This window comes from Euwallacea similis, chromosome 5 (assembly GCF_039881205.1).
Source record: "Euwallacea similis isolate ESF13 chromosome 5, ESF131.1, whole genome shotgun sequence".
NCBI lineage: Eukaryota > Metazoa > Arthropoda > Insecta > Coleoptera > Curculionidae > Euwallacea > Euwallacea similis.
This window is the reverse complement of record NC_089613.1, coordinates 3,621,884-3,635,380: the sequence shown is the minus strand read 5'-3', so window position 1 is coordinate 3,635,380 and position 13,497 is coordinate 3,621,884. Positions and strand designations below refer to the sequence as shown.

Genomic DNA, 13,497 nt, shown 5'->3' with positions numbered 1-13,497 from the left:
CTATACAACTTTATTCTGTTCAGGCAAACTATTTAATGACAATTATAACAATTAGCTAAAAATAACACATAACATATAAAAACTCCCACGAAACGCTACTTCAATCAACCTTCCACTCCTTGAAAGGTAACTTTTTTCTTTCCTGCTTCATCACTGCTTTGTGCTTGCTCCTTTTTCTTTTTAAATATTTCCAAAAACCTGTTTTTCATGCTTTCAGTCAACCTAACTTTGTCTTTTTTTTTCAACACAAGCCTCTTGGTAGTAATATTATGAACCGGACCGAAGGCCAAAGCTACTACTGTGCAAGCCAAACAAATCACGTTATAGGGCATACTAAAATCGGGAGTAGGTAATGTGATAATCAAGTTTTCGGTTCGAACTTGCACTAAATATCCACTACGCGACGCGTTAAAGCTCCCGAAAATCGTGGAGGAATCTTGCGGTAGTCCTGTATAATTTTTAGCTAATGGGAGGTAACTGGAAACTACTGCCGATCCGATATAGAAGCCGTGATTTGCATCCGGGGGGTATTCTTGCCATTTAAGGAAGACATAGTCGAAATCTATGGAAACCGTAGTCACAGAACGCGGTGGCAATTTCAACACGATTTCGATGTAATAGGGTTTTTCTCGTTGTCTTCCAGGTTTATACTTCAATACCATAGGTTGAATTTCTTGGCCATTTGAAATTACCTTTAAACTATGAAGATAAACCGGCACATACCACGCAATATTTTGAAGCAGAACTACATCTAAACTTGCCCAATGATTATTATTAATTTCTGTTACAATACCACCCCTTTCCTGACCATAGCCTGTCAGGTATTGATTCGCATATAAAGGAGGAGGAATGTTAACAGTCAAATCAAACGAATCGCTATACTTAGCGCTAACACTCAAAAAATACGGTGGAACTTCATAAACAGCAAAATCACTAACTTGTCCACCTCTAATAGAGGTAACCACCAAATCTGGCTCAGGAGTTAAATCAAAATTATGTCTTGACTGACTAGATAAATCTACATAAACAGTACTATTAGAAGCCAAGGCGCATTTACCATCTAATCCTTGGCCAAATAATTTTTTAAACGTCCAGTTTTTAGTACCCAGAAGAGCATAATCATAGACCAATGAGACAGAAAGCTGCAATTCTAACGAAACAGAACTGCAGCTCTCAGATTTGCATATTGGCCTTAGGTGCAGACCAATGGAATGATATCTGGTGTTGTGAATATGTCCAGAGTTAAGCAAAGATGCTAAACCAGATTTTGAGTCACAGGGTAATAGTTTCTTGAAGGGGGTCAAGTTTTCAGTACACACTATTTCTCTGGGTAGTGTAGCATATCTAGAAGAAAGTATTGGGGATAATTACTGAAAGGCAATAAATGTAATGAAAATAATTGGTAACTTTTGGAATTGTAAATTAAGTTGAGAATAAAAGTTAATGTAGCACATGAGAATATTTTTCAATTCAAGTTATATGAGTGCACAGTTATTAAAAATTATAAATGTATTTCTTTTTGTCATTGTAATCCTTTAAAGAATGCATTTACAAAATTTTAACATTTTCACTTGTTACCAATTGTCTAATCAGGGTAATCTACACTAGAAACATTGAAATCATGACAATTACAATCAATATGCTATAAATTATAAACCAACATGCACTAAAACCAACATAGTATTTTGGATGTTATATTTTACAGTTGATATTTTCCTATGCAGCACTTATACCTAAAGTTCCAAAGGATGTATGAAATTGGAATTTATTAATGGATGAATGGCAACTTCAACACATCATAAACAGACACACAATAAATAAACAGAGAAATAAATTAAACTTACCTCAAAAATGTGTTATTAATTTGAGGCCAATCTACCACACCTCTTGGTCTAAATGAATATTCTGGCTTTACAGTATTTGAATTATCCACAAAATTAAAAGAAGCACATAGCAAACCAGACAATGAATTAGCCAGTAATTTCCAGTTTTCATTGATATTGGCTGTGTTAGGTTTAAACCAGGCCCAGACCTCTGCACCAGGTGCAGCGTCTATTACTGGATAACCCCAAGATTTATATCTCCATAGGCCACTTGTCAAACTAATGTGGACCTCATGGACGTTTAGGCGGCCTATTATTTCTCCTAGAGCTCTGGGGAATAGGTGGCTATGAAAATCTGAAATTGTTGATACTTAGGTACAGGGAGATTGATTGCAATTCCTTCTATACTTATTGATGACTGACTTTATCAAATAATGTTAAATACAAAAGTTGTCATATGCAACCTATAAAATTACTGCAAGATGGGTTATTCAATATACTGGGTGTTACAACAGAGCCAACAACATGACTTTTTTTATTTGAAGTTTAAGCAGAATCAAAATATGAAATATTACAGGATTTTCACTTGAAATGTTGTAACTACATGTTGAGGACAATTCTCTATGCCAACTTCTTCCAATTTTAAAACCAATCATTCAAAACGATTATTGAATATACAACTTGATACAAACCAAACTGTAAGACCAACATTCCCAAACACTAGGGAGTAATCTTTCACACCTTAAAAGATGGAAATTCACTTACATTGTTCGTTTTCTGGATCTACATCCCATGTGGTTGAAAATTGAAAATGAGCATACAATTGGTCACTAAATAAAGGCTTCAACAAGAGCTCTTCAGTGAAACTATCAGCATTCAAAAACGAACTGACACTGAATTGCACTAATGTGAATAAAACAAATGGGACTACTGCATAAATCATATTTAAGCCTATTGATGTAAGCAAATAAATGACTAATTAAAATATTCATTCGTTAATAAATAAATTTGAAATTTTCTTCATCAAAAATTACAAAACAAACATCAGTAAACCAAACCTAACCTCAGCGTCAGTTTGTTTGTTTGTGGGAATTCTTAAATTGCCGCAACGGCGGCTATTGAAAAAGGAAAAACAGTCGAATAGTTTTGTCCAATCACGTTATATGACTTCTTGACATGACATTGATTAGACCAATTGAAATTCGTAAAATGTATAAGTGGATCGGTTTGAATCTCAGCCTGTAACCAATCACAATGTGGCAAAGCGGTTCGCGTCTAATTCTGCATGGGCTTATGCACATTTCTTAATTTATAACTTTTTGTTATTTTTCAAAGTTCTTTTTGCCGAAATAGGTATTAAAGAATGTCTTTGTAGAAATACTACTGTTTAACTTCCTTTTCATCCAGCCACGTTTTGTTAGATTTCGCTGTGGGAAACCCCAAGGGAAAAATTAAATATGAAGACTTTTCTACGCTTTTTTAGATAAGAGGTTCACACCATAAAAGATTTTCTTGAATATGAATAAAGGCTGAGTCTTATAAGTTCCTATTAATTGATAAATGAAGTGGGGTTCTTAATATGGTTCCGGTGGACATCTGATTTTTTGCAATTTCAGGGATAAATTCGTTATCACGAAAAATGAACGGCGTATGGTATTAAAAGCTCTTTGCGAGCATGCGCTGATCATGTTTGATTCAAAACTGCATGGTTGCGATTCAATACCAACTTCCACACTTCTTATAGTATTTCCTTTTTAGTTTTTGAGTGGCCGTTTGTTTATAGCTTATAGCAAAACCGAAGTAAGTTAACTTTGTCTCTAAAATTTAATAAGCAAGCCTCCAAGGTAAACTTTTATTTACATATAACATGTGGAAGTGTCATTACGTTTGTCCCAATATTTTCCTTCCTGTTATTTTGCCTTTTCATTGTTTGTTACTCTTCTTTTATTACATCATTAATATAAAGAGTTTTTAAAGTTTAAAGAGCATTAATCCTACCTTCCTCTAAGTTAACCTATAATTTGCCATGGGCCCCATTGATCTCATATTAAATACACAGATATTGCAACTAAATATCAATTAAGTAAAACCTGATAATGTACCCCTCAAATAGTGATGTGTGAATTCTTTATTACCAAGTGAATGTGGACGCCTCCTGATATACAACAAACCAAATTTCAGCCCTAATTATCCTAGAAAAATTAACAATGGAATGAAGGTTGACTTTAATTCTTGATATCTTAAAAGGGAAGATTCATCAAGCTTATACAAAATTATATTTCCATAGAACATGTTAAGGAACAAAAATTTAATTAATGTTAAATTCCAAATTTGGTGACAAAAAAAGTTATGGCCCCTCAAAGAGCACCAATTGTTGATGCTAAAAATTCTAAAATAGAAGATTTTGCTTTATTAATGATGTAGGTGGATACTTTTCACAGGGACTAGGGGGTACAGTCATTCAGTGGGGCTTCCCAGTCATTTATCTTTGGGTGCTACATACATCCATACAAATCCTGCTCTTGTTTCTAAGACCTCTCTGTTTGCCCATCTTTTTCCCATCTGCTGTTGCTATTTCATAGTCCCCCGAAAGATATAACACAAATTCTAAGTAAAAAAATTGAGGATAATTTCTTTTACTTCTTTTTTCAGATGCCTATAGACATTACCGAAGAAGAAGTTAAAAAGCATATAAGAAGCATTTTAACGTCAGCACCTGTGATTTTAAATGTGAAAAATATTCAGCATGATTATTTCTCATTAATGGGTTTTTCCATACCCTATTCAAAGTTTAAGTATAATTCTTTAGAACAATTCTTAAAGAACATTCCTGATATATGCACTGTGAGGGCATAACACATTTTTCAATTATAAATATAACCTATTTTTAAAATTTTCAGGTAAAAGGGTCTGGCCCTTTTGCTGAAGTGCACATAGTGCCAAATGAAAAGAGTAGACACATGAATGAATTGGTAACTAAACAGAAAATAAATGTTAAAAATGATCGAAACAAACGACCTCTGGGTGCAAGGAGGAGGTATCAGCAAAATAGGCCTAAATTCCAACAAAATGAACCTAAACCTGCCAGGTAAAAATATTAAGTCAATCTTATAAAATAATAAGTGATCATTAAAGAACACTTCACAGTAATTGCTTGATTAAGCCATTTACTCTTTACTGTCAAACGTCTGACAAATAGATAATAACTGAGAAAAAAAAGTAAATAGAACTGCTGATGAATTTATGCCAAACATGAGTCATATTTCTATACCTAATTTTTTTAATGATCACCTGTTATACCACAAGTTATAAATTTTAATTTCAGCAATGCGCACAACATGTGGAATTATTCATTCACTCCAAATAACTCTTCCTCATCTGTTACAAGTAATGAAAGTATGCCACATCCATGCCCACTACCTAACACTCAATTTACCAACGAAGAACTTCCTTTAAAAAATAATCTCCCTTTTTCCCAACTAAACAGTCATCCTCAATCAAACAATCCTATACAAAATAAAATTGAGGCATTTAGAGTGAAGAATAATGTTGAGAATATGATCAAAAACTTAAATGAGAGTTTGGCAGCAGCTCCTATCTTTACTAATTGTGCTGAGGATTTAAAATCAAATGTGCAAAGTAACAGTTCAAATAGTTTTGACCAGGCAACTTTAAATAATACATTAAATTTGAGGTATGTAAAACTAGCTAACATTGAATAGGTGTAACTCAAATTCTTATTCAGGCATACAATTAGTGAATCAAATGAAGGTGCTGTTAATAGTAGTTTGAAAGTTTCTTTTGTCCCAGATGAGTATGAAGAAGACAATAGTATTGTTCCTATGAAAGTCCAAACTAATTTGAAAAAGCTTATTTTCCAATTCCCAGAAGGCATTTGGTCTAGTGACTTACCTGTGCATTACAGGTAACACTTGAATTTCACTAATTCCAAAAAATGGGTGATCATTAAAAAAAACCTGGCTGTAGATGGTGAACTGTAAACGTAAGGCGGTGATTAAGCTATTTGATATTTACCATTAAATAACTTACTGACAACTGATAATATGTGAATTGATCCAAGACATGTCTGTGATATTTCAACGCCTATTTGAGGTGTTTTTATAATGATCATCCCTTATCCTATATGTTTCACACTTTTAGGAGGTTATTCAATCATGAATTAAGATTTATGAATTATGGTTATACCAGTCTAATTGAAATGTGCTTGTCTTTATCACACATATTTCATTATGTGCGGCCTGGATCTGACGATTTTAAGTTGTATGATAAATCTAAGCCATTGCCTCAGAATGTTGAGAAAATTTTCACCATTGCCAGCTACAATATCGAGAATTCTAAAGTAAGTTAGATCTAAAAAATGGTCTAGAAGTATACTATATGTTTTTTTTGCAGAGAGGAACTAAAGACGCGTTACCAGATTTGGATTGGTCAGACTTTAAACAACAAATCCCAGACGATGTTTTTCCCTATGGGCAAGAGATCCCAAGACAGTTTTTACCAGAAACCTCAAAAGTTGAACAAGTTCTTGATGTAGTTGTGGTTGAAGTTTATGACCCTTCAAAGTTCTGGGTCTATTTGGGTATGTTTTGGTTTATACCTGTTTGAGGATTGAAAGCACTTAAGTGTATTATTTTTTAGGCAGCGTAGATAATTCTCCTCTAGATGTAATGATGGACGAAATGCAGACATTTTATAACGATAAAGCGAACACGAAGACCTACGCGGTGCCATCAGGGGCTTTGAAGGTGAGAACAGCTTTTGTTGAATACGGTAGTTTATTAACTTATTGTGTTCGATTTCAGACAGGTCTATACTGCGTGCAGGTGTTCTCAAATGAATACCACCGTGCTAGAATAGTGAAGGTGTTGCCAGATAATTTTGTTAGGGTAAGTAAAACCTTAGTAGTCCACTTAAATATCCGTGTTGTAACTGAATATTGGTAAAGAACACTTGCTTGATTATTTTCAGGTGTTTTACATTGATTACGGCACGGTTTGCAAAGTCCCGATCAAAGGCATTTGCTTCCTGATTAGGAAATTCAGCAAAGTTCCTGCCCAAGCGATCAGGTGTCGCCTGGCAAATTTGATGCCTTGTGAAAAGGGTAAGCAATTTTTAAAAAATGTACTGCTCAGAAATGGTCAATTGTGTGTAACATATGTATAGATGTAGTTATAGACTTAAATTGATTTAACTATAACTAATGTAAATGGCTATGCATTGTCTTTTTATTTAATAGTAAAAATATAATGGATATTTCATATTTCTAGGCCATCCATGGCCGTTAACGGCAACCCACCGCTTGCGCGAGCTAGTGAACAGGCGAGAAACCAAGATAAAAATCAGTTTTATAAATTCCGTGGAGGAGTACGTGTGCGTTTTCCTTGCTGACGTTACCGACCCTCAAAACGTGCAATACATCAATGAGATCTTAGTCAAGGAAGGATACGCATTGTTTGAGAACCAGGTAATCGGGGATTATTGCTATGAAATAGACAGGGCGAAGCGAATGCTGCTGATGTGGAAACTGGCGAATAGGCGCAAAGCCGCATTGATGAACAATAGTGTTTAGGTTTGTTTCAGAGCCTATCTGCATAAAATAATACATTTTCCAGAAGAGTTCCACTTACACATGGTATATGTATATTCTGTGAGGGGTTAAAGCAGGTAGCAACCTGACGTTTATATTATGTCGTTTTTCTTTTGTTCAACTTTGTTTATTTAACTGTCTTGGTATCTCTTATAGTTTCCAAGATCATAATATAATACATGCATCACCAATTTTCACCACATTATCGGTATCAAAATTTCTGGCCATTCTTTAAAAACATCGGTTATATCCGGCCCTATAGAGCAATAATTAAATGTGATATACACGAACATACGATCAATGCTTCCATTTATTCGTCAATCATAACATACTGTTGTAAACATAAGGTGAAAATAAAGAAGTTAAGAAAAAAACAAAGTGAAATTATAATAAAATTACGCCGGTATACGTCTAACTAGCCGATCTCATAAGTGATTGAATCTCTCGAAATGTAGGATGAATTTGACAAAAAAAAAGCTCGAAGAGACTAGTCTGTGACGTTCGGCAATTATTTTGATGTCAGTTGATCAGGTTATCGCAAACGAAAAACGACATTTTTATCAGGTCTTGTTGTTTCCTAGTCCTACGTATAAGTATATTTTTTAACTTTTAACTGCTATGGTGAAAAATAGATACATTTAAAACATGGTGTGATCAAATTTGATGCTTGGATTTTTATTGCATTTCTTTAAAATGTATAAATTAAAGAAACAGAATTATTCTAGAAAGAAAAAATATAGAGAGGCGAATTGAACACGCATAGTACATGAAATGATGAGTTCTTGTCGAAATCCAATAATAGCAATATTTTTTTATAGAATAAAATACTGCCTCTTGTTCTAAATTTTGTAAACGACAAGGAAAAAGACAAAACGAGAAAATTTGATTTGCACATATGTACTATTTAAGTTGTTATGTTTTCATTTTATTAATCTGTGCATAAGAGGTCTTTAATTTACCGAATAACTGTGTTTCGTTATGAATGTCATGATTAAAGACAATTATGTATATTTAATTGTTGTCTTTTTCTACATATAAATCACAAAACTGCAACGTGCAAAAACACATCCGCGGTTAGCACGCCTTTATTTTGGCATTTAAAACTTTGAAAATCTCAGAATTTTCTGACGATGCATGCGGTAATTTTATTTTTTTTCAGGCACAAAAGCAGCCTTTTGTACGACCGAATTTTAAATGTCTCGTGCAAAAAATTCATTTGTTTCCCACCTTCATGGAACTGGAATACGGCCTCGTTCCAGATTCGAGCGAAATGGAGCTGTTAGTGAATATGCGCATGCCGTTGCAGTTTTGCATACCCCAGTATTTTGCCCCCCAAGATGAGGTAACTTGCCTTTCATGATTTAAGAGCAGTGGTCAATAAAACTGCTTATTTCAAATATTTTAAGACGTGCTTTACTTGTGGAATTTCCAGAATTTTGATCTGAGATCGATGGAGAAAAGTTTAAAATCCTAATAATTTCTGGACAAACCAAAAGCTCTCTCCCATCTTACGCCACTGTGTTTATCTTACATTAATTGTACAAAGCAATAATACAAAAATAAATTGCCTTTCTCGCCGTAAACATATAAACTGCCTTCCTAGGTTTTAAACGATTTGGACGATAATGCAAACACCATGGAAAGCTCATTTATCGAGACAGTTAAAAACCATCGTAAGATTACCAACACATTTAACAACCCTTGTAACGAGAATCAGAACTTCAACTTTGCGATTTTTGGGAAGTTAAAGAATGAAATCATGGCTTTTTGCCAGAAAACTATGACTTTCATGACTCCTGGAAAAGCTGCGAAAATCGATTATGAAGAATGTTCACTTATATCCAGGTGATTATTATTTCTCACCAAAGTGCTCATTTAACATCGCGTTCCTTAGGGAGAATTTAAAGCTGTCTAAGGAGAATCAAGAGCTGTCAGAACGAATAATTAAACAATTAGAGGAATGCTGTTTGGTAAATGAGAATGCAACAAGTGACGAACAGGATCAACTGGATACTTCTGCCATGACTGAACTGCATAGCAACAAAAAAGACTTTCGTTCGTTTAATAACAAACCTAACGATCTGTTTTATTACGCAATTCAAGAAGGTGATGAGAATCTGAGTATAGACTATGAAGTTAATATTTTTGACAACCCTGAGGCGTTTGAAGACGACTCAGATTCGCTCTCCAGTAGCAGTTCTCTGTTATCTCCTCAGGATTACTTCAAATCTTTGGAAAATAAAATTACAAATCTCGAATTTGATGATAGAGGGGAACATTGCGATCTTCACATGAGTAAGTAATAGAAATAAAGGAATAATACAAAAAATATTTAGTACGTTATTTTTGTCATAATCAGGTAAAAATCCTTTTAAGTGGACCGAGATGTGGCAGGACGAGGAGTCGAACGCGCATGCTGTAAGCAATAACGTTTGACTGTATATCAGATGTCTGGAAATTATGTTGCATAATTTAAACAGTATATTCTACAATAAAAAATTAGGCAAAAAGTTCAAATAAACATAAGTTCGCAATCGCTTCATTTCCTAGATACTGCAAATTTAATATTAGACACCCTGTATTTTGGAAAAGAATGTTTATATGAACTGCATACCTCATTTTTCGTCGCAGAATATGCTATAAAAATTATCCCACTAGACACCCTGTATGAATACATTTCTTATTACTTCAAGACTTATAACGGGGTCCTTCAAGAGGATTTAAATCAATCGCTAAGTTCTACGAACCCATTTAGAACTGATCTGGAAGGGACAATTGACGAGGATTTTACCCGTACATTAGTAAGTGCCAAAAAAATTAAACATATTTTTGCTAAACAAGTAATTAATTCAGTCTTCTGAAGATTCCAATAAATTTTTTTCGGATGTATGAAGGTGGAGTTAATCTTTTCCAGATTCGAGTCGAAAGTATGCAATCATTGTCTCTCAAGTCAATATCGAACGACTGTTTTGAAAATGCGGAATTGCAGACATTTTCTGATTCCGACAGTTCTGGATATAAAGAGATTGTTCCACTTAACAAGCAGACGCAGACGATGGATATCAGCCCGGAAGTGTTTTCTGCAGCTGCCGCAGGTGATTGCAACCCACTTCAAAAGAGCCATTCCATTCAAGCAGCTCTTACGGTTCATAATTCAGGTAAAATTTGTTACATTAATATATTTTTTTGTTTTGGTAAATAATTTTTTTCAGAACTATTTGCGCCCGTCTACGCCCAACCAGTGTATCGGCAACCATATCCTGGGCTAGCATGGGCTAATGGAATGGAGTTTTCGCCGATTCCTGCTTATTCCCAGTGTAGAAATCTAACGAATCTCGGTCTCTCTGCTCTGGTTAATACACCAAAACTTAGACCACCACCTGGATTTAACTTTCAGCATTACAATCAGGTAAAAAAGGAGATAATTTGCGTAAAATGATAAAATGTATTGATGGAATTTGGATTAAATATTTAAAAAAATTGAATTTTTCAAGAACATCATAATCTCATGGATGACCATAATTTCCGAGGATCGGTTTTAAGTGAACTAAATTTAAGCCAAGAAATTACAGTTCGATTATTATTTTTTGTAAAAAAATGATAAATAATCAATGCATACTTCGATTCTAATGCTAACTCGTTTAATTGTGTTGCTTCCAGGGGCCTTCGATGGCATACACATATTCAGAAGCTATGAGACATATGTATCCTCTGCAGCTTCCAACACCTCCTTCTTCATACGGCAGATACCAAATGCCCGTGAATGAGGCTTCATTGTCTCAATACGGGCCTTCTATAATTTCATCCAACAATTTTTAAACGCCCAGAACTAGCCTCGTTAGCCTATAAGTACCTATTATTCGTTAAGTTCTGTTAATTTTATTTTCTGCCGAGTGTGCGTTTCAGTTGCTTAATATTGGTAGTTTTTTAATAAGATTACGGCACAAGTCTGTTGTGTTTTCTTTATTATTATTTGTGTTGTTTAGTTGCAGATCTGTTGTGCGTTTACCCAAAATTTGCTAAGTTGGGTTTAAGGGAGATTTGGCATTAAGTCTCCCTTAATAGATTTATTCTCACTACGAAGACTATTAACGCACAAAGTTAATTTAAAAAGATTGCCAAAAATCACTATTTATTTCCTTGAGAAGGGACTTTGAATCTCCCGTTCTTTCATATATGCATTTCATTTGATAAACGGATTATGATTACCAAAACACACGGTATTTATATATTTTTATTATATTTGAAATGATACTACAATATGCAATATGTGATATTGCCAAGTTCATTACGTACTTAACGAAGTATTTTGGTTTACGGGTATGAGTAATTAGATTTAAGTTGTGTCAATCCGAAATGCATGTGAATATTTCAGTGAAATGATCAGGTTTGTTATTATTAGTAACGAAATATTGCTGTTTTAGTTTTATAATAAAAACAAACATTTTATAGTTTTTTTTTTGTAATGCCAACTATCCATATTTCAGAAATAGTCCTCTGCAAAGATTCCCATTGAAAACGCCAAGAGTTTTACTGCCCTTTCAAACTCTGCTGGCTCTAGGAAATCGTTCCAAATTCCAAATTCATTTTTCTGGTTTTTCAAATTTTTCTTCTCCTTGGTTCCTACCAGCTTAAGCATTTCTGATTTAGTTAGCGGGGTTACATCCAAACCAAAGCATGCGATAGTCGCGGGGTTTTCAATTATAGCGATATTTTTAGATTTCCGTTTTTTCAAATTTTTCATCGTTCCAAGCTTAATCACAGAAAATTTTAGCACCCAAATATGGAAACAGTTAAGAAAATTGCAAAAACTTATATCCTTGGTTGGTACCAACGATGTCAACTTGTCGGTTTCTGCTTTAGCACCACTGAAATAAAATTCTGAACTGGTAGTTAATTCACCTGAAGGATTCATACTGTCAGTTTGGCGGCTGTGCAAATATTACAAAACATGTTTCTAATGCCAAGTAAGAAATGAGCATTATTGAAGCTTACAAGGCAAATTTCTGGAATGATTGCGTGCTTCAATCTTTTATTATTGTTGCCCGCGTCGCTGTGAAGGTAAGTGATCAAAACAAACAAGTCGTTAGTTATGCTAGGGCACTACATGAATTATGACTCAATTATTTTTATACGGGGTATCCCTGGAATGACTGTATAAAACTTGGCAAAAATGAGGCGTTCTAGGTAAACTTACCTACATATATTCAATGTGGCTTCGTTTTGCCGCTACAGTGCGCCTAATTTCTCAAATTAACGTCATTTTTTCGAAATAATTGCTAAACGCTTTTATCGATTTTCACTAATTTTGGAATGAAGAGTTACTACATAAATTAGCGTATTTTGACGCGAGCGGGATCTCTTTTTAATGCTAGGAAATATTAAGAATGGCGCGTGGTTAAGTACCTTCCGAAAGGGCCAAAGTTGCAAATAATTTCGACTTGCAACTAAAATTCTGATTACGTCCTTCTCATTGACCTGACAAAACTTAACTGTTAACTACAAAAAACAATAATCAGAACTTACCCCCGAGCACCAAAGACGTGAGCTTGAATCACTTCAGCAACACCCACTTTCATTCACAAAATGACGGTTAAACACCGCCCACTTTTACTCACTAAGTCATTGGTATACTAACGATGTACTTCACTAGTACTTAGAACAAAAGAAACCCCGATTATCCCGATTATTAGTGGAGCGCGCATTATGAACATCTTGCTCATCGCCGCGCTAACATTCAAATGATTCATCTACGAAGTGATATCGGTACTAAAATATACAAAAAATTTATAACTCGCCTTTTGTAAAGGTACAGCTGATCGGTCTTAGAAACGATATTCTATAGGAAATAACATGCGACGTTTCCAGATTTAGTAAAATGGGAGAAAAGTTACGAATTCAAGGCAGTAGTTTCATTATGCAAAAATATGCCTACGAAACAAAAAATACATTTCTTATTGTAAAAAGAACTTGATCGAAAAAGAAGTCTGAAGTTTTTTGAGAACGGTGTTAAATACGTCATGTTCATAATTAATATACGTATGTATATAATAAAGATAAAGCCAA

At 34.3% G+C, this 13,497-nt stretch overlaps 2 protein-coding genes across 2 annotated transcripts; one reads left to right on the top strand and one right to left on the bottom strand.

Annotated features, from left to right (window-relative positions):
* Positions 1-9: 9 nt before the first annotated feature.
* PIG-T (phosphatidylinositol glycan anchor biosynthesis class T) lies at positions 10-2,892 on the bottom strand. Its single transcript, XM_066390578.1, has 3 exons — positions 2,589-2,892; positions 1,845-2,178; positions 10-1,344 (listed from the first exon to the last, which is right to left on the bottom strand). Exons 1-3 carry the CDS (start codon positions 2,764-2,766, stop codon positions 105-107), a joined length of 1,752 nt encoding a protein of 583 aa, XP_066246675.1. The 5' UTR covers positions 2,767-2,892; the 3' UTR covers positions 10-104.
* A 686-nt stretch (positions 2,893-3,578) lies between these two features.
* Positions 3,579-11,735, top strand: tej (tejas). The gene is made up of 19 exons (XM_066390212.1): positions 3,579-3,667; positions 4,476-4,667; positions 4,724-4,911; positions 5,149-5,517; positions 5,569-5,748; positions 5,985-6,183; positions 6,237-6,423; positions 6,483-6,589; positions 6,647-6,730; positions 6,813-6,945; positions 7,112-7,308; positions 8,591-8,773; positions 9,035-9,276; positions 9,326-9,726; positions 9,791-9,849; positions 10,125-10,232; positions 10,346-10,589; positions 10,644-10,840; positions 11,092-11,735. Exons 2-19 carry the CDS (start codon positions 4,476-4,478, stop codon positions 11,248-11,250), a joined length of 3,429 nt encoding a protein of 1,142 aa, XP_066246309.1. The 5' UTR covers positions 3,579-3,667; the 3' UTR covers positions 11,251-11,735.
* The last annotated feature ends 1,762 nt before the right edge of the window (positions 11,736-13,497 follow it).

Bases quoted from the DNA above. Each gene is read 5' to 3' on its own strand.
- PIG-T (XM_066390578.1), bottom strand. From the start codon at position 2,766: ATGATTTATGCAGTAGTCCCATTTGTTTTATTCACATTAGTGCAATTC. The intron at 2,179-2,588 runs GTAAGTGAATTT...CAACAATTTCAG, and splicing joins AGATCCAGAAAACGAACAAT to ATTTTCATAGCCACCTATTC. The intron at 1,345-1,844 runs GTAAGTTTAATT...ACTTTCTTCTAG, and splicing joins ATTAATAACACATTTTTGAG to ATATGCTACACTACCCAGAG.
- tej (XM_066390212.1), top strand. From the start codon at position 4,476: ATGCCTATAGACATTACCGAAGAAGAAGTTAAAAAGCATATAAGAAGC. The intron at 6,184-6,236 runs GTAAGTTAGATC...TTTTTTTTGCAG, and splicing joins ACAATATCGAGAATTCTAAA to AGAGGAACTAAAGACGCGTT. The intron at 6,946-7,111 runs GTAAGCAATTTT...TCATATTTCTAG, and splicing joins TTTGATGCCTTGTGAAAAGG to GCCATCCATGGCCGTTAACG.